At 41.2% G+C, this 19,592-nt stretch overlaps 1 protein-coding gene and 1 long non-coding RNA gene across 2 annotated transcripts in view; both read left to right on the forward strand.

Annotated features, from left to right (window-relative positions):
* The first annotated feature begins 2,710 nt into the window (after positions 1–2,710).
* LOC145653024 (NACHT, LRR and PYD domains-containing protein 6-like) lies at positions 2,711–12,744 on the forward strand. The gene is made up of 7 exons (XM_081704913.1): positions 2,711–2,857; positions 4,462–4,543; positions 5,075–5,191; positions 6,495–6,611; positions 11,536–11,593; positions 11,857–12,061; positions 12,221–12,744. Exons 2-7 carry the CDS (start codon positions 4,491–4,493, stop codon positions 12,739–12,741), a joined length of 1,071 nt encoding a protein of 356 aa, XP_081561039.1. The 5' UTR covers positions 2,711–2,857; positions 4,462–4,490; the 3' UTR covers positions 12,742–12,744.
* Positions 12,745–16,870: 4,126 nt separating this feature from the next.
* The window catches only part of LOC145652853 (uncharacterized), a 6,404-nt gene continuing 3,682 nt past the window's right edge, over positions 16,871–19,592 (forward strand). The window contains exon 1 of the long non-coding RNA XR_014119123.1: positions 16,871–19,592. This exon is cut by the window's right edge and continues 533 nt beyond it. This is a non-coding gene — a long non-coding RNA (uncharacterized LOC145652853).

Below are 19,592 nucleotides of genomic sequence, written 5' to 3' on the forward strand. Positions count from 1 at the left end.
ATAGGCCTGTACCGACCTGTGCAGATCTTCAAAGGTTTCCTCTGATTGGCTCTGATCCTCAGAGGGCGGGTCTTGTAATGTGTAGGCTTGTAGCTGGATCTCTAGCTGTAGGCGGAGCGTCTTCTCTTGATGGAAAAGCGCTTCCATCTTCTCCAGTTCCTCTCTGCACCTGCTCAGCTCCTGACAGGTGGATGAAGAGCATTACGTGAAATGAAGAAATAATTCAATTCAAGACACGTGTCTGGTCCTGCTACTGCAGTAGCAGTTAAAACTATTCTAAAAAGGAAGAGAATAAAGAGGGTTGGGCAGAATAATTTATGCATTTGAGAAGGTCAATTTATTGCCTTTTCAAGTTGTATTTAGATTTTTTAGCGCCCTCCCTTTATCTAGGTGCGGAGTGTGATTAACAAGTGTCCCCAGTCTCGTCCTCTCAATTAACCGGCTCTGATTACAAAAACTAGACTCGGGTCTCCTCACGTCTAAGTTTTGCTGCGTCGCCACTGGGAAACGCTCCTCTGCCGCGTTGTAAATCTGTTCTGTACAACTGCTGCACTTCTGCGAGCCGCCCTCATACTTGAGGAAGCATATACGCATGCGCAGGTTAAAGTTGTCCTTCTGCAGCTCGGATATCGTCTGGATTAAAAAAAAAAGAGCAAACAGATCGGATGGATGTTCAGACAGACAAATATTATATTTTCAGCTTGGCAGTAAAATTGCATACCTGCGTCATTTCTTTTAGTGTCCACGTTTTGTTCCTGGTCAACAATCTCCCATGTTGAGGAAAACTCATCATGTTTCTCTATTGATTTAATTTGGCCTTTCACGATCGTTCCTGAATCCAGGGGATACACGGATAATATAAAATATTTTAGATATTTCTATAATTAACGGCGCACTTAATTTAATGCTATAATAAATCATGCAAGTAATATTGATACTATTGCTGAAAACTATTAGAATATCCAATAATTCTGGTCGGACTATACCTTGAAAATCACCTTGTCCTCCTTCAGAAAAGCATGTAGGTATTTAGTGTGTTGGAACGCTTTTAAATAACTTACACTTTCCTTAGGTTGTGATGTCATAATTACATTCATGCGTCTTAGTGGAACAGTTCACTGACGCAGTAACGCCAGCAGTGGCAATTTGACTTTAAGTGTCTGACTTTTATCAAGCAGTAAAACCATTGTCATGCCTCTGATAAACCTGATCAGGAAGGAGACGTAACGGAAACCACAAGGTGATCAATTTCAGAGCTACAGATATTAGTGGTAAATAATGTGGCTAATGAGTGAATTTGTACTCTACCAAAGTTGGTTACTAACACTAAATGGTAGCAGATTGGTAATTTTCCTTTATATAGCAGAGTATATTACTGTAAGTTCAAATAATATTTTTTCTTTATCTATTTGAGCAAATTCCCGAGTCATACATATTATACAGTATAAGAACAATATGTGTTAAATACATTCATATTTGTTTTGTGAAATGGCACATAATATTATGTATATGAAAGTGCCGCAATTACTTTAAAGTTCTAACTGTTTTATAATAACATTTGTATCATGATCATGAATGACTTTCCTTTTCATTCACAGTTAATAATAATGAAATTAAAGAATTGTGTTCTTGTGCGCAAGAACACAAAAACATTCGCGAGCGTACAGTATGTGTTTGTGTGTGCAGAAGAGCAAGTTTGTGTAAGAGCAGGATATATCTAAACACGTGCAAGCAGTTTTGTAGCAGAGCAAAGTAAATGTAAGCGAGAGCAGAGCAAATATGAGTGAGCACATGTAGATTTTGCATGCGAGCAAAGGAGATCCGTGAATGCTGCGAGTTACACGTCAATACTGTGTGAAAAAAAAATTAACAAAACAGATGTTTGATTTTGCACTTTTGCCAACACCAGATTAATGCAGATTATGTCCCTTGTGGTGTTTTGACCTTTTATTCAGAATTTTTGTCTGAAGTCCCTTAAAACATTCACTTATGTCTACAGCTCCATCATAACCTTGACCTTAGATGTTACCTACTAGTAAACAGATCTGCCTGATTAACGTCTTTTGGCTCGTCTTCTTCTCAGATACATGTCTGGGCACAAACTAAACGTTCACATACTGGCTTATACCACTACATCACTGGGCATGTGAACTGGACATGGCGATCAGCAGAGGAGAGACCCAAGATACCATTTGAAAATGGTTTATTCAAACACTCAAAATGGTTTGAACTGTCATATCAGGGGAGTGTATGCTAGAAACGAAACGTAATGACAATAAATAGTCATTTTATATAGAGTTTGTGAGCACAGAATAGGTATTACACACAAACTAATAACCTGTCTCTCTCTCTCTCTCTGTGTGTGGGTGTGTGTGTGTGTGTGTGTGTGTGTGTGTGTGTGAGTGAGTGTGTGTGTGTGTGTGTGTGTGTGTGTGTGTGTGTGAGTGTGTGTGTGTGTGTGTGTGTGTGTGTGTTTGTGTGTGTGTGAGTGTGTGTATGTGTGTGTGTGTGAGTGTGTGTGTGTGTGTGTGTGAAAACCTAAGTAAACGTCTGCTCAGAACAGCTGTGCTGTATAAGCTCCATGACAAACAAAATTCTCCCACAGTCCAAATCCACTGCTAATTTACTGTCACTGTTCTACGCTATTCTGTGTTATTTAAATACAGTTCTATACTGTAGCTCTGATTTCTCTCTCCCGCAGAAGGTTGGATAAAGTGTTGTGACTGGTCACAGCAGTCCGGCCCCTAAAAAACAATTATCCTTGACAAAACCGGTTCAGTCCGGTTTAACGCGAAAGTGAAATTTTTGTGCTCCATTTTAAGAAGCGGAATGCAAATATCTTTAGAAAAGAAAGCCGGTGAGTATCTGAATCTGAGCTGTCAATCAAGAATTATATGAACTTATACTACTCAAAGAACAAGTTCTTAAATTTAATATTAACAGAATTTAATATTAACAGGTTAATGTCTGAAAACGTAAAGCTTTTAGCCGCTATTCTGTTGCGGTAGGTGTCTTCGTTTACGCGAAATGCAGCAATAGAACTGAGGTCGTCTGATTCAGAATAACCAAACTAAAGTCGTTCTAGGCTCATCTGAGAAATTGGTCCGAATCAATATGTTTACATGAACTGTATAAAAAGTACTAATAAACGCACTATATACTTAATATATTTATATTTTGTCCTCTACGCAGAAACAAACTGCGCAAATAGAACAGGCGTCGTACTGCAGGAAGTGTCACAAATGTCTCGGACTGTGAGCCAGTAGATCTAACAGTAAGTGTTTAGGTGTCCAACTAGATGTAGACTAGTTGTTTTATCAGGCTAAGACCGTGCTGTTTACACGATCATGTCGTAATTAGACTGACAGTGTGAGGTTAGTATTGTACCAATAGTGTGCATGTCAGTGTAACTAAAGAAGTAATATTTATAATATTTATTAGTAATATTATTAAGTGATATTTCGACACTGTTTCTTTGTATGACAGTGATTGAGTTAGTCTGTGACCCACTATGCACTTACAGAACACATTTTTCCTGCCTCTGTCTTCTTTTCCACTTTGGACTGATACTGTTCACTACACCCACGTTTTTGAGTTTGTTTTAGTGCTGTAAGATTACGTTTTAAACTTTATGCATTATTTGCTCATTTTAATAAACTATATTTTGTACTTATAAAGTTAGTAAAGGTGCCTGTCTACACCAAAGCTCTTCAAAAACATGAATGACTCTGTTTCTCTTTTGAGAACATTAAGCGAGAAAATACTGTAATGTCTCGCTTATAGGTGCATTCCGAGCTGAAGCGTGAATGTCTTGGTCGTGCTTCGTTAAAACGCGTGAATGTCTTGGTCGTGATTGATTAAAGCGCGTGAATGTCTTTTTCGTGATTGATTAAAGCGCGTGAATGTCTTGGTCGTGACTCGATAAACGGAGATCTTGGCTGCATTTCGGGCTGTGAACCAGTAGATCTGACAGAACGTGTTTACACGTCCAACTCGGCTACGTGTTTTGAACTGGCTAAGACAGTGATTTTATACGATCGTGTGTTAGTTCAACTAACAGTGTCAGACTAGTATTGTACCAACGGTGCGCATGTAAATCTAGCTTTTTTATGAAGTTCTGCGCTGTTTATTTGTGTGACAGTGATTTTGAGTATGCACTTATTATAAAAACACATCTTTACTGCCCTCTTTTGCAGTTTAGCCAGGGCTTTAGCCTGGTAGTGATCTTGACACTAACCTCTCTGTGCTCACATGAGGATGTTTACATTTGCATTTATAAAATTTAGCAGACACTCTTATCCTGAGCGACTTACAAAGGTGCTTTATTTATGTTTTTTGTAGCGACACAACAAATCACTTCTGTAAGTCTCTCTGGACAAGGGTGTCTGCCATATGCAGTAAATGTAAATATTGTAATTGAATATGTGTTCTGATTATTAATCTGCATGTGCGTGTTTGCAGGTGTACAGCTATAATCTGTAGGAGGAGACATGACCTCCAAAATACGTGTCTCTGGGGAACAGCACACACAGAAAGGAGACAGGTGAGAGAACATAAATAAACATACTTGCAGTGCATAGGTTTGTGCACTTATTTACTTGGGATATCTGAATAAATCTATATTTATTGCATTTAGTAGATGTTCTTAGCCACACAGACCTCTTAAAAGTGCTTTGATATCCATTCACAAAACCCTTGAATAGTACCAGCAGGTAACAATCTTAAATCAGATACTGCCAGAAACAGTTGTCTCTACTGAGACCGAGACACAATGCACAATACAAAGATGAAACATAAGTATAATCTTCAGAAAGTTTAAGACCAGCGTAATGCAATGTAAAGTAATGTAAAGATGCTCTCTGGTATAACTCTGATCATCTTGAAGATCACTTAGTAAATAACAAGAAACATAATAACGAATTTAGTGTTTTCAACATCTTTGTACGAATTCTTTAAAAAACATTAAATAAAAATCGCAATGATAGACATAAATGCATATTAATTTATTTGCACCATTTATACACACATTAGTATTTTGGCCTTAAAATAATATCTTTTTAATTGTGTATGTTAGTCTGATTCAGGGTAAGAGATCAGACTCCCCGGAACCCAGCAGTGTGTCCATGAAGAGTGACCAGTCAATGGACATTCCATTAAAGTTCAGAGAGGGAGTGTATCCTACTGAGCTCAGGTAAGGATAATGTAGGGAATGTGCCTGTTCTACTGAGCTCAGGTAAGGATGATGTAGGGAATGTGAGTGTTCTACTGAGCTCAGGTAAGGATGATGTAGGGAATGTGAGTGTTCTACTGAGCTCAGGTAAGGATGATGTAGGGAATGTGAGTGTTCTACTGAGCTCAGGTAAGGATGATGTAGGGAATGTGAGTGTTCTACTGAGCTCAGGTAAGGATGATGTAGGGAATGTGAGTGTTCTACTGAGCTCAGGTAAGGATGATGTAGGGAATGTGACTGTTCTGCTGAGCTCAGGTAAGGATGATGTAGGGAATGTGAGTGTTCTACTGAGCTCAGGTAAGGATGATGTAGGGAATGTGACTGTTCTACTGAGCTCAGCTAAGGATGATGTAGGGAATATAACTGTTCTACTGAGCTCAGGTAAGGATGATGTAGGGAATGTGGCTGTTCTACTGAGCTCAGATAAGATGGAGTCCTCCACATACACTTCAGAGAGGGAAAGTGTTCTGATGAGAGGTGATGGTCTCCTGGTTTAAGACAGTGTTCCTCACTCCCAGTCCCACCTGATCAAACTCATTCAGCTCATTATGAAGTTCTTCATGAGCTGTATCAGGTGTGTTGGAGCAGGAAAACACTAAACTGTGCAGTGCTGCAGGTTCCCAGCACTGGGAATGAGGAACACTGGATTAAATCAGTTCATCCATCTTTGGGAATGAGGAACACTGGATTAGGGGATTAAATCAGATCATCCAGCCTGCATATCCTGAGTGGGAAGAGGTTTGTGCACTTATTTACTTGGGATATCTGAATACATGTATATTTCTTGCATTTTTTAGATGCCCTTATCCAGACAAACTTCTTAAAAGTGCTTTGTAGTCCATTCACAAAACCCTTGGATAGTACCAGTAGGTAATATTCTTAAATAATCTTGATCTCTAATACTACCAGAAACATTTGTCTCTGCTGAGACTGAGACACAATACACAATACGGATGAAACATAAGTATAAACTTTAGAAAGTTCAGAAAGTTTAAAAGCCTAATAAACCTGGATAACCAAGTCAGGTTTGGAACGTGAGCCCAGAACAATAACTGGTCATCCACAATTACACAGAGACTTCTGCATCCTCACAGTGAGCAGAGAGTTCTCAAAGGGTAAAGTCACTGTGGAAATGAACTCTGGATTTGTGAGATGATTACTTTAGAAAATACACCAAAAATGTGAAACTATTTTAAGTTAGACTTTGGCAGTATAACACTATTTTGGCATTAAAACAATATCTTTTTTTAATTGTGTGTTTTAGTTCTATTCAGGGTAAGAGATCAGACTCCCCGGAACCCAGCTGTGTATCCATGAAGAGTGACAAGTCAATGAAGATTCCAATGCAGTTCAGAGAGGGAGTGTATCCTACTGAGCTCAGGTAAGGATGATGTAGGGAATGTGACTGTTCTACTGAGCTCAGGTAAGGATGACGTAGGGAATGTGACTGTTCTACTGAGCTCAGGTAAAATGGAGTCCTCCACTTATACTTCAGAGAGGGAGAGTGTTCTGATGAGAGGTGATAGTCTCCTGGTTTAGGACAGTGTTCCTCACTCCCAGTCCCACCTGATCAAACTCACTCAGCTCATTATGAAGTTCTTCATGAGTTGCATCAGGTGTGTTGGAGCAGGAAAACACTAAACTGCAGTGCTGCAGGTTCCCAGCACTGGGAATGAGGAAGACTGGATTAGAGGATTAAATCAGTTCATCCAGCACTTGGAGTGAGGAGCACTGCATTAGGGGGATTAAATCAGTTTATCCAGCACTGGGAGTGAGGAACACTGAATTAGAAGATTAAATCGGTTCATCCAGCCTGCATATCCTGAGTGGGAAGAGGTTTGTGCACTTATTTACTTGAGATATCAGAATAAACGTATATTTATTGCATTTAGTAGATGCCCTTATCCAGACAGACTTCTTAAAAGTGCTTTGTTGTCCATTCAGAGAACCCTTGGATAGTACCAGTAGGTAATATTCTTAAATAATCTTGATCTCTGATACTGCCAGAAACAATTGTCTCTACTGAGACCGAGAAACAATACACAATACAGAAATGAAACATAAGTATAAACTTCAGAAAGTTTAAGACCAGCCGTACTGCTGCATTCTGGATCAGCTGTAAGGGCCTGGAGACACACATGGAGGAAGCAGCCAGGAGTGAGTTACAGTCACCCAGTCTCAAGGTAATGAGGGACTGGAGGAGCACCTGGGTGTCCTCTTTAGAGAGAAACAGTCGAATCTTCCAGATATTGTAAAGTATAAACCTGTAAGTGTGATACATGGGAGACACACACACACACACACACACACACACACACACACACACACACACACACACACACACACACACACACACACAATGTCACAAGCATAGGGAGGTATCTATGAGGAGGGGTCTGTGCTATGACAGTACAGTTACAGATGTGCAAAAATAGTTATAGTTTATTAAAATATTAATTTTCAGTATCCTTTATGCACAGTCTAATTCAGCCTCACAACACAGGTGTACGTTTACCAAGAATACAAAACACACCTGTACATTTACGAATATTTCCCTAAAGTTCAGCTTCTTTATTTAAAAACAATGGCAGTTATTCTAAAGCTGACTGTATACTGTATTCAGTATGTACTGTAATAATTAAATAATAATAAGTTTAAATTTAAATAGTGCATTTCTAAAATTCAAGGTTGCTTTACAATAGCAATACACATGGAAAGAGACATGAATTAACACATTTAGCACATTAATTTATCAACTATTAACAGAAGAAAGGTCATTAAAATGTTTATGTTTTAAGCGATTTGAAAGCAGAAATTGAAGACCAGAGATGGAGAGATTGTAGTAAAGTGTTCTATAGTTTTGAGGCCATGACACTAAAAGACCTGCCCCTACAGAGACTAATCTTAACTTAGGGATGGAGAGACAACCTGCATCAGAAGACCTAAGTGTATGGGTGGAGCAGTATGGATGTAGGAGTTCAGCTAAGTAGGGAGGTGCAAGACCATGCAGAGCTTTGAATGTAAGCAGGACGAGTTTATACTGAATGTGTTGAGGGACAGGGAGCCAGTGTAACTGATGTAGAATCGGGTTGTTTTGGGCTGACATTTTTTAACATCTAAGAGAATTCTGGGGTGTAAATGAAGAGAGAGTTGCAGTAATCAAGATGGGATGTGATGAAAGCATGAACCAGAGTTTCAGCACCTTGTCTGGAGAGCATGGGCCTAAGTCTACTGATATTGTGACTGTAAAAAAAAAGGCATTTTTAACCATTGACATGATGTGGGGTTGAAAGAGTGAGGAGTACACCAAAGTTCCAAAATGCAGTTGATGATTTGACCAAGACCCATCTAGACTGAGTTTAAAATCAGTTAATTTAGCGATTATGGATTTAGAAGCAATAACTAAAATTTTATTTTGTAAGGATTTAACTCTAGGAAGTTTATGTTCATCCACTGTTTGAGATCTTTGATACAAGAGAGTAAAGCAGGAAGTGGTAAGGTAGTGTTACCTTTGGTGCTACTATAAATCTGAGTGTCATCAGCATAACAGTGGAAACGGAGACCATGCCTGCGGATAATCTGACCAAGGGGCAACATATCGATTAAATAGGAGAGGACCAGGCACCGATCCCTAGAGAACATCTTGGGTAACGGTAACAGTGTGTGATTTGTGTTTACCAAGTGTGACAAAATGTGATCTATTAGAGATATAGGAGATAAACCATTCAAGAACTGTATTAGTAATCCCAATGTCTGAGAGGCAGCTGATAAGTATGCTATGGTTTAATTGTGTCAAACACAGCACTTCTATCTAGAAGATCTAGAAGGAGGAGAACACACAGGGCACCAGAGTCAGTAGAGAGAAGGGGATCATTGAAACCATGTAACAGGGCTCTCTCAGTGTTGTGCATAGTATGGAAGTCAGATTGGAAAGGTTCAAATAGATCCTGAGTATTTAAGAAAGATTGTAGTTGAGAGGCTGGAACCCTGAGTAGACAGGGGAGACTGGAAATGGGTCAGTAATTATCAAGTAGTGCAGCATTTAGTCCTGTTTTATAAAGAATGGCAGTTAAAGCTGAGGTTTTGAGAGCTGTAGGGACAGAATCCGAAGGGAAGCATTAATGAGAAGACATGGGAGAAATAGCAGAAGAACACTTAAGAAGAGGAGTTGGGGCAGGATCAAGCTGTAGGTAGATGAGCTGGATTTAGCTACAGTAGTAATGCTGTTACTGAACATTGCTGAGTTCCTCTTTTAATGACTAGACAAAAACAAACTCTCTTGATTACAGTTTAAGTTTCAAGTTTGGTTTATTTGTCATGTACATAGTCATACATAGTATAGTAATGGTTTGAGAGTGCTCTGTCCAAACTGAGGGAAAAAAACAGGGGTACATAAGGAAATATCTCTCTCTCTCTCTCTCTCTCTCTCTCTCTCTCTCTCTCTATATATATATATATATATATATATATATATATATATATATATATATATAGAACAATGTATGTACAATATATGTATAATATGTTTATCAGGCTTTGCCAGAAATGTAGCACAAATTAGTCCGTGGATCAGTGTGTGTTTACATGTGCACATAGTCTGGCTAATATTATTCTAGAACACATGCTTTAATCAGCCTAAGTTTAGGTCAACTAAGACACTATGTCACACTATAACAATCAGACTGTAATATTAACATGATCATATCTAAGTAAGACAGTTGTAGACTAATATAAGATCATGGGTGTACATGTAAACATAGATAGTGAGGGGTTAACACTTGTGTAACAGTTGATTAATCTGCTTGTATTATTCCTAGAAATATAAAAATCTTGGTGTTATCTTTGATCCAGATCTCAGATTTGAACAGCAAATCAATTCTGTTATTAGGAATAATTTTTACAAGTTCAGAGAAATTTCCCAAAATCAAATTCTTTGTTCATGCTTAGGAACAAGTCATCTACTCACTGGCACTCAGAGTTGTTCAGATCAGCTGTTGCCTGTTCTAAAATCTCGGCTGAAGCTGAAGTGTGACTGTGTCTGTTCCACAGTCTTGACTGAAGCTGAAGTGTGACTGTGTCTGTTCTACAGTCTCGACTGAAGCTGAAGTGTGACTGTGTCTGTTCTACAGTCTCGACTGAAGCTGAAGTGTGACTGTGTCTTTCTACAGTCTCGACTGAAGCTGAAGTGTGACTGTGTCTGTTCAGCTGCAGCACTGAGGCTGTGGAACAGTCCTTCTCTGAATATCAGCTCTGCTCCCTCTTGTGCAGATTTCAAACACTTCTTTTTACCCTGACATTTTCGTTTCTCTGTCCATGTTTATGTTTGATGGCACATTTCCTTTTGTTTTACATTTCACAGGTTTTTGTTAAGACATTTTTCCTAACTTTCCACAGCACTTTGATCATTGCTGTTGTGGTAAATGTGCTCTATAAATAAAATGTACTTATTTTCTAACAAATCATCTTGTAAAGGAGCCCTTTTGTCTGTTTTGCTTTCCCTTGTCATCCTTTGTTTATTGTTGTATCTGTGTGTTGTCCTTCTCCCTGCTCCTCCCACCATTCCTGCCACTCCCCAGCCTAACTCCACCCACCATTCCTGCCAAAGCCCCAGCCTAACTCCTCCCACCATTCCGGCCACTTTCCAGCCTAACTCCTCCCACCATTTCTGCCACTTTCCAGCCTAACTCCTCCCACCATTCCTGCCTCTCTCCAGCCTAATTCCACCTACCATTCCTGCCACTCTCCAGCCTAACTCCACTCACCATTCCTGCCACTCCCCAGCCTAACTCCTCCCACCATTCCTGCCGCTCCCCAGCCTAACTCCTCCCACCATTCCTGCCAATTTCCAGCCTAACTCCACCCACCATTCCTGCCACTTTCCAGCCTAACTCCACCCACCATTCCTGCCACTACTGACCTAACTCCACCTGCCATTCCAGCCACTTGTCCTTAGTCTCTGCATTGTTCTCTTCCCAGATTCCTCCATGTATATACTTCTCCTGTTTCCTGTCTTCCTGTTCTTGTTTGTTGACCTTTGTTTTCTTGTGGCTGAGTGTGTTTAGCACATTTGCTTTACTTTCACTTTCTATTAAAAGCCTTTTTGAGTTTCTACACTCACACCTGCATCTTCATCCTTTCTGCTGCTGCACACCAGGCAGCATCACAGATCTGTTATAAAATGCAGAAACGCAAGTGTTGATAATATATAATCTTGTATATTATCTACTTGTCTGTATAATCATGTGTTGTGCAGGTATGAATGTGCTACATATTCCTCCATAAAAGTCTGTTGTGTTTGTCCACAGTGTACAAAGAGAAAAAGCAGAACTCACCTACAGAAAACAATTGGAGTCCATATTCAAGGTATGTAAGTGTGGGGGTGATTTCTAGTATATTTGGGTTTTAGGATGTAACAGAAGTAATAAGATTACTTTTTCCATTAAGTAATGAGTACAGTAATCCCATTACAATTTTAGATAAGTGATGAGTAATGGATTACTTTTTTTTAAGTAACTACCCAAACACTGCCAGAATGTTCTCCATCATGAAACAAAATCATGTAGTGATCTCTCTCTGTAACATGGTGGTGTTTTTTTGATTGTCTGTTGCTGTTTATTCCTAACCAGGAGCTGGAGCACAAAGTCGTCTCTCTGGTGAAGAAGGAGCTGAAGAAGTTTAAGAAGATGCTGAGTCCAGATTACCCAGCATGCTCTGAGAGAGAGATGGAGGATGAGGAGGATCAGAGCAGTGCCAGAGAGGGAGCGCTGAAGATCACACTGCATGTCATGGGGAACATGAACCAGACAGACCTTGCTAACACACTACAGAGCAGTAAGAGCTCTGGATCATGGCTTTATGATGGCAGTATCACTATAACTAAATTTTGTCCTCTGTGTTTGTGCAAAGTGTTTCAGCGTTTTGATAAATTACTTCAACATCAAAGATAACAAGAAAATAAAATATTTGTGATCATGTTCTTCTGTTTATTAGAGCTATTCTCTGAATATCAACGAAATCTCAAACACAAACTAATGGATACATTTAAAAGAATTAATGAAGGAATTTCCCAACAAGGAAGCTCAACTCTTCTGAATGAGATCTACACAGAGCTCTACATCACAGAGGGAGGGAGTGGAGAGGTCAATAATGAACACGAGGTGAGACAGATTGAGACAGCATCCAGGAGACCAGCAACACAGGAGACACCCATCAAATGCAATGACCTCTTTAAAGACAAACCCATCAGAAGAGTGCTGACTAAAGGAGTTGCTGGAATTGGGAAAACGGTCTCTGTTCAGAAGTTCATTCTGGACTGGGCTGAAGGAAGAGCAAATCAGGACGTCCTCTTCATATTTCCACTTCCTTTTAGGGAGCTGAATTTGATGAAGGAGAAAATGTTCAGTCTGATGGATCTACTTCATCACTTTTTCCCAGAAACAAAACAATTACAATTAATACACTGTGATGCTTACAAAGTCATTTTCATCTTTGATGGTCTGGATGAGTGTTGACTTCCTCTAGATTTCCAGAACAATGAGAACTTGTGGAATGTAACAGAGTCGACCTCGGTGGATGTGCTGCTGACAAACCTCATCAAGGGGAATCTGCTTCCCTCTGCTCTCCTCTGGATAACCTCTCGACCTGCAGCAGCCAATCAGATCCCTCCTGAGTGTGTTGATCAGGTAACAGAGGTACGAGGGTTCAGTGACCCTCAGAAAGAGGAGTACTTCAGGAAGAGAATCAGTGATCAGAGCCTGGCCAACAAAATCATCACACACATGAAGTCATCAAGAAGCCTCTACATCATGTGTCACATTCCAGTCTTCTGTTGGATTGCAGCCACTGTTCTAGAGAGAATGTTGGGTGAAGCAGAGAGTGGAGAGATCCCCAAGACTCTGACTCAAATGTTCACACACTTTCTGATCTTTCAGATCAAACACAAGGATAGAAAGTACCATGGAAACACTGACACTGATCCTCAACAGACTAAAAAGTCAATTCTGGCACTGGGAAAACTGGCTTTCCAACAGCTGGAAAAGGGCAACCTGATCTTCTATGAGGAAGACCTAAGAGAGTGTGGCATTGATGTCAAAGTAGTGTCACTGTACTCAGGAGTGCGTACCCAAATCTTCAGAGAGGAGTCTGGGCTTCACCTGGGGAAGATGTTCAGCTTTGTGCATCTGAGCATTCATGAGTTTCTGGCTGCTTTATATGCATTTCTCTCCTTCATCTCCAAAAAGAAAAATGTGTTGAAACAGCAAAAGAAAGGTCTCTTTAAAAGATCAACCATGTCTGACTTCCTTATGAATGCAGTGGACAAGGCCTTACAGAGTGAGAACGAACATCTGGACCTTTTCCTCCGCTTCCTTCTGGGTCTCTCACTGGAGTCCAATCAGACTCTCTTATGAGGCCTACTGACACAGAGGAAAAGAAGCTCTCACAGCAAAGAGGAAACAGTCAACTACATCAAGGAGAAGATCAGGGAGAATCCATCTCCAGAGAAATCCATCAATCTGTTCCACTGTCTGAGTGAACTAAAGGATCATTCTCTAGTACTGGAAGTCCAGACATACCTGAGCAGAGGAGGTGACCATTGTCTCCATGGAGCCAGTCTCTCTCCAGCTCAGTGGTCAGCTCTGGTGTTTGTGTTGCTGAACTCAGAAGAGGAGCTGGATGAGTTTGACCTGAGTAAATATGACCCATCAGAGGAATGTCTACTGAGACTGCTTCCATTGGTTACAGCATCCAGAAAAGCTGTGTGAGTATTTTCATTCATAAACACATTACTGCACTGGTGTTAGTACATCATGATCTCCATCATAAGGTACTTTGTTAATTTGTGAGTGTTCCTTAAACCCCTCTGTATCCTGTACCCTAATCACTATGCAAGGTGTTAGCTGACCAAATCATTAATCCTAAAGTGCTTCTTAAGTGTCTTTGTGCTGCCTTTCCTCTGAGTACAGGCAGTGCTCAACAAATGCACCACAAAAAACCTATCACACACTTCTCTCTCTCTCTCTCTCTCTCTCTCTCTCTCTCTCTCTCTCTCTCTCTTTCTTACACACACACACACACACACACACACACACACACACACACACACACACACACACACACTGTAAGTGTATATTTCTCTCTTACACACATTGACATTATAACTCTTTCACTTGTTACAGTGTTCACTTACCCCTGCCCTGCTTACCTACAACCAGCGATGGAAACAGGTGTAGACCAACATTTAAGACGTGTAAAATATAATACATTTATCTGACTGAATTATAATTACTAAGGTATTAGAGTAAATTCTATTGTGTAGCACAGTTTAATTGATGAGAATATGTATAACTAACTTTATAAAGTTACTTAAGCATTTACATTATGTCATACTACCTGAATGTTACCCAATAGATGGATATAAAGTAAGAGAGAGGTAAAGAAAGAGTGAGCGAGAGAGAGAAGTAGAGAGAGAAAGCCCCAGGTAGAGGTTTCTCCAAACCTCACTGCTCAGTCCACCAGCTCTGCTCCAGCTCCACTCCAACTCTCCCCCTAAACCCTCCACCTCCAGACCCTGACTTCAGTCTTATCTTCACCAAGACCAGGTGGTTTACCATCACTGACCAATCACAACTAACCACATTCTCTTATCACCCACACCATGGGACAGCAATCAGGTATCACTGACGCAGGAACTCAGCTGGTGGTAGGACAGTGATTTACAGTCGTGAATAACAACTCACTTCCTGTAAAAGTGACCGTGATGTGACCCCTCTTGTATGTGTCACGTCTGCACTTCCTGTCATACTTGTTTCCCCTCTTTGGTCTTCCTAGTGCTGACCTTTGTCTATTTACACTGTTTGCCTTTTTGACTGTGGTCCTGCCTGAGAGGCCCAGCAGATGCAGCAGGACTAGAGCAGGTGAAGGGTACTGTGGAGAGACAGGCTGAGGGGATGGAGATGGACATTCTTCTCCACACACATCAGTTCCTCCTCTTATCCTAAGAGACACTGATGAGCCAGTATATCCAGGGCTTTCTCCTCTTCTGGGGTTTGTGTGGACATCACTCCCCACTGCTCAGTGTGAACTGCCTGCACTTAATCTCTGCACAATATCATCACACTGCTTCTTTATCTCTGTTACACAAACTAACAGTTTTGTTCAGTTTCCTCCAAGGGAATATGGAACTCCTTTATAAAATTTAACTCACCCTTCTGTCTCTCCTCCACAACTTTACTATCTGAATCCGTGTCTGGTAGCGTCTTTGATCAAATTATCGTAATTCTGTTTGACTATTAATCTATTGTTTGCCTGTTGACTTGTGGGACTGTTTCCAAACTGAGGCAGGGGTGGAGTTAACAAAGAAGCAATTTGAACTTGCTCTGAATTAAAAGCGTGCGTGTGTATGTGTGCGTGTGTGTGTGTGTGTGTGTGTGTGTGTGTGTGTGTGTTATACAAGAGAGAGAACAGAAATCACCATCTTGATGCATAATTAACCGATCAATTTAACATGTCTGTTCAATGCAGTTAAATTAATAGTGGTGTGTTGTAATAAGGAATAAGCACATTTTGTGTTTTGTCTGTGTGTGGATTTCAGAAAGAACAGTAGAGACAGGTAGATAAAGAGAATAGAGATATTTTGTTTATCTAAATCAGTAGTTCTCAAACATTTTAGACCAAGTGTCTCCTATAAATCATCCCACAGATACACAGACGGTGATCACTTACCATTTCAGTAAGAGGGTTGAGGAGTTTAGCTGAGTAAAGCTGTATGATGTCCAGGATGAGGGCAGTGATCTTCAAACACAGATCTGACTCTGCCTCCATTTTGTTATGGTACTCAGTCTTGATTGTGGTGAGAGTAGAGAGGTTATTCTCACAAAAGAAAGTATCAACCCCACTAGCGAAGAACATCAAAACCTGCACAGCTTTTAATGAGAAGGTTGAAAATTCACTCTGTCTTTGGATCCAGAAGTTCTACAATTACATCTGTTTGAATTCTGACATCAGTATCTCATCAGATGATAACTGGAGCAGCTTCTCTTATTCAGCACAGATCAGATCCTCAGTCATTCCTATGAGGTGAAAGGTGAAGGGGTTCCCGATGGCCCTGATTATGTCACACACTTCAAAAAGTGTCAGAGAGGCCCTGCATTCAATGTTAAGGTCATCAAAACAGGAGAAACTATCAACGAGATAGACTAATTTTTCCTGCCATACTGAGTGTCCAAATACACTCACAAAGGGAGATTGTTGTTCTTGCATAAACACGTGTAGCTCAGATGCAGTGCAAAGAGCCTTGTGAGCACTTTTCCCCTTGATAACATCTCACTTCAGCACGAAGCAAATGTTGCACATGTTCACTGCCCAGTACCTCACAAAGCACACTGAACAAAGTTATTAGTTGAGCCTTTATAAACTTCACTGCATCATTCCTCCTGATATCTGTTTCCTGATGTTATGACATAATCCTGTGCTTTTGCTGGGTTTTTGCTGTTTTATCATTTTATCTAGTGAGAAGATAAAGATGATGCCAGAGAGGTCGACTGCTGTCACCACCTCCGACCGTACTTTGTACTTTGTACTTTGTACTTGTCTTGTTTCTTTCGGTTTACAAAATACTCACCTCAAACCATTTCTAACCTCAGACTTAAGTTGGCAGAGTGAGATCCTAAGGGAAAACAAAAGATGCATCGCAAAGAAATGGCTGTGAGGAAAGGGAGCCAGTGTAAGGAACAGGCTGTGGCCTCGGGCACACTGAGCTCCCTTACCTAGCATCCTGCTAGCCAATGTCCAGTCTCTGGTTAACAAGCTCGACAACCTCTGGGCCAGGATAAAGTTCCAGAGGGACATTCGGGACTGCAATCTCCTCTGCCTCACTGAGACCCAGCGGTACCGAGCCATGCCATTCACCTGGCCGAGTTTTTCTTGGTGCGCCGCATGGACAGAATAGCAGAATCGGGGAAGTCGAGAGGCGGTGATGTGTGCATGATGGTAAACAATGGCTGGTGTGATAACGATAATGTTGTTACTCTCGCCCGGTCTTGCTCACCCAGTCCTTTTTACCTTCCTCGTGAGTTCACTCTGATCATCGTCAATACCGTGTACATTCCAGCTCAGGCTAACACGGACATTGCACTGTGACAACTCCTTGAGGCTCTTAAACAGTTTCAGTTAAATCACCGGGACACTGCACTTATTGTGGTTAGGGATTTTAACAGCACTAACCTCAAACATGCATTGCCAAACATTTATCAGCACATAACCTGCCCCACAAGAGGCAATAGGATACTAGACCACTGCTACACCCAATACAAAGATGCAAGTCGCAAGCTCATCCACCATTTGGTATGTCAGACCATGCTGCCATCTTCCTCATACCAAAATATAAACAAAGGCTGAAACTGGAAACTCTGGTTCAGAGGGAGGTCACGTGCTGGACAGACCAATCGGCGGCCGCTCTGCAGGACACCCTTGATGACCCAGACAGGGACATGTTCTGGCACAGCACTGATGATGTCAACGAGTTAACAGAAGCAGTAGTAGGATTTACTGGGAAAATGGTGGATGATACGATCCCAAGAACCACCATCAAGATGTTTCCTAACCAGAAGCCATGGGTGGACAGAACCATCCACGAAGCTCTGAACTCTCGCACTACTGCCTACAACATGGGGATCATCAGTGCGAACATGGACGAGTACAAGGCTGCAGCATACGGAGTGCGCAGGGCGGCGAGAGAGGCGAAGCGGCGCTACAGGAAGTCACAGTTAGAGCAGAGTGGCTCTAGAGCCCTGTGGCAGGGACTATGGATTATCAAAGACAGCAAAAGCCCACCCTACAGACTGATGAGTGCAGATGAGTCTCTGGCGAATGTTATAAATACCTTCTACACTCTGAGGCTGCAACTAGTAGTGCTAATGCTAACAGTGCTAACAGTGCTAGCACTAACAACACTAACAGTGCTATTGGCACAGCCAATGGAGCATGCGCAGAGCCCACAAAGAACAGCACACTTTCATCATTATGAAGAGAAACATGAGGAGTGTGTTCAATATGGTGAATACCAGGAAGGTGGTGGGACCAGACGGAATCTGTGCGAGAGTCCTCAAAGCTTGTGCAAACCAGCTGGCTCCAGTATTCACTGACATCTTTATCCTCTATCTGCCTCAGTGACTACCGCCCTGTTGCCCTCACATCGTTCGTGATGAAGTGCTTTGAAAAGCTGGTCAGAGACTTCATCACCTCTTCACTGCCAGCTATTGACCCATTGCAGTTTGCATACTGTCCCAATCGCTGCACTGATGATGCAATTGCAAATATGCTCCGCAGCACACTGACCCACCTGGACAAAGAGAGGGGTAACTATGTTAAAATGCTTATAGTTCAGCGTTTAACACCATTATCCCCTCCATACTCACTACCAAGTTGGAGGACCTGGGACTACATCCATCCCTGTGAGACTGGATCTCCAACTTCCTAACAGATAGAACACAATCAGTAAGGGTAGGCAACTGTGTTTCATCCACACTCATCCTCAGTACTGGAGTAGGTTAAGCACCTAGAGAACTGGTGCCAGCAAAAATAATCTACTCCTCAACGTCCGCAAGACAAAGGATCTGATTGTGGACTGCAGCAAAAAGCAGGAGCGGCATTATCAACCTGTTCAGATCGCCGGAACCATGGGGGAAAGAGTTGACAGGTTCAGGTACCCTGGAGTTCAGACTGCCCTCCAAGGTGCTGCGGAACCTCTACACCTGCACTATTGAGAGCATCCTCTCAATGTCTATGTCTGACTATGGAGATTCAGTTGGGGAGGGGTGGACTATGTGTTGATCATCTAACGGTGTATTAGCGTACAGACGGCGATTCAGACACTTTATTTCATCTGCTGGTACTGATAAACGAAAGTAAGATTATTCATGCGGTATTTGGCATCGAATAAACATGATTGTTAGCTTAACATTTAAACGAAGAAGCTAAATGTTAGTTAGCAAGCGTTAGCACATTTCCTATGAAAGTGGAAAATTCATATAATCAGCGGTTCTATGTTATCTGTGTTTTAAGAAGACTTGTTTCTGTGATGTGCGTTAAATATTAACTTTTATTCACTACAATGTGACTTTAATCCTGATTTTTCTGTTACAGACGAATTATTGGACAGTGCGCGCGCATGCCGACTGCTGGTGAAGTGTAACGGTTCAGCTCGTGCTGTTTCCGCTCTGTGACGTGTGATATTCGATGTGTTCACATGCGTCTGTGCGCAGATGTTTGTCCCTAAATGTGCGGGGACGGTTATGGCTTTAAACCAAACCTTCAGTTCACACTAAATAGTATACATGTTATTTATAAAGCAACATTAAAACAA

This window comes from Electrophorus electricus, chromosome 21, assembly GCF_041902795.1.
Source record: "Electrophorus electricus isolate QZ-2024a chromosome 21, ASM4190279v1, whole genome shotgun sequence".
Taxonomy (NCBI): Eukaryota; Metazoa; Chordata; class Actinopteri; order Gymnotiformes; family Gymnotidae; genus Electrophorus; species Electrophorus electricus.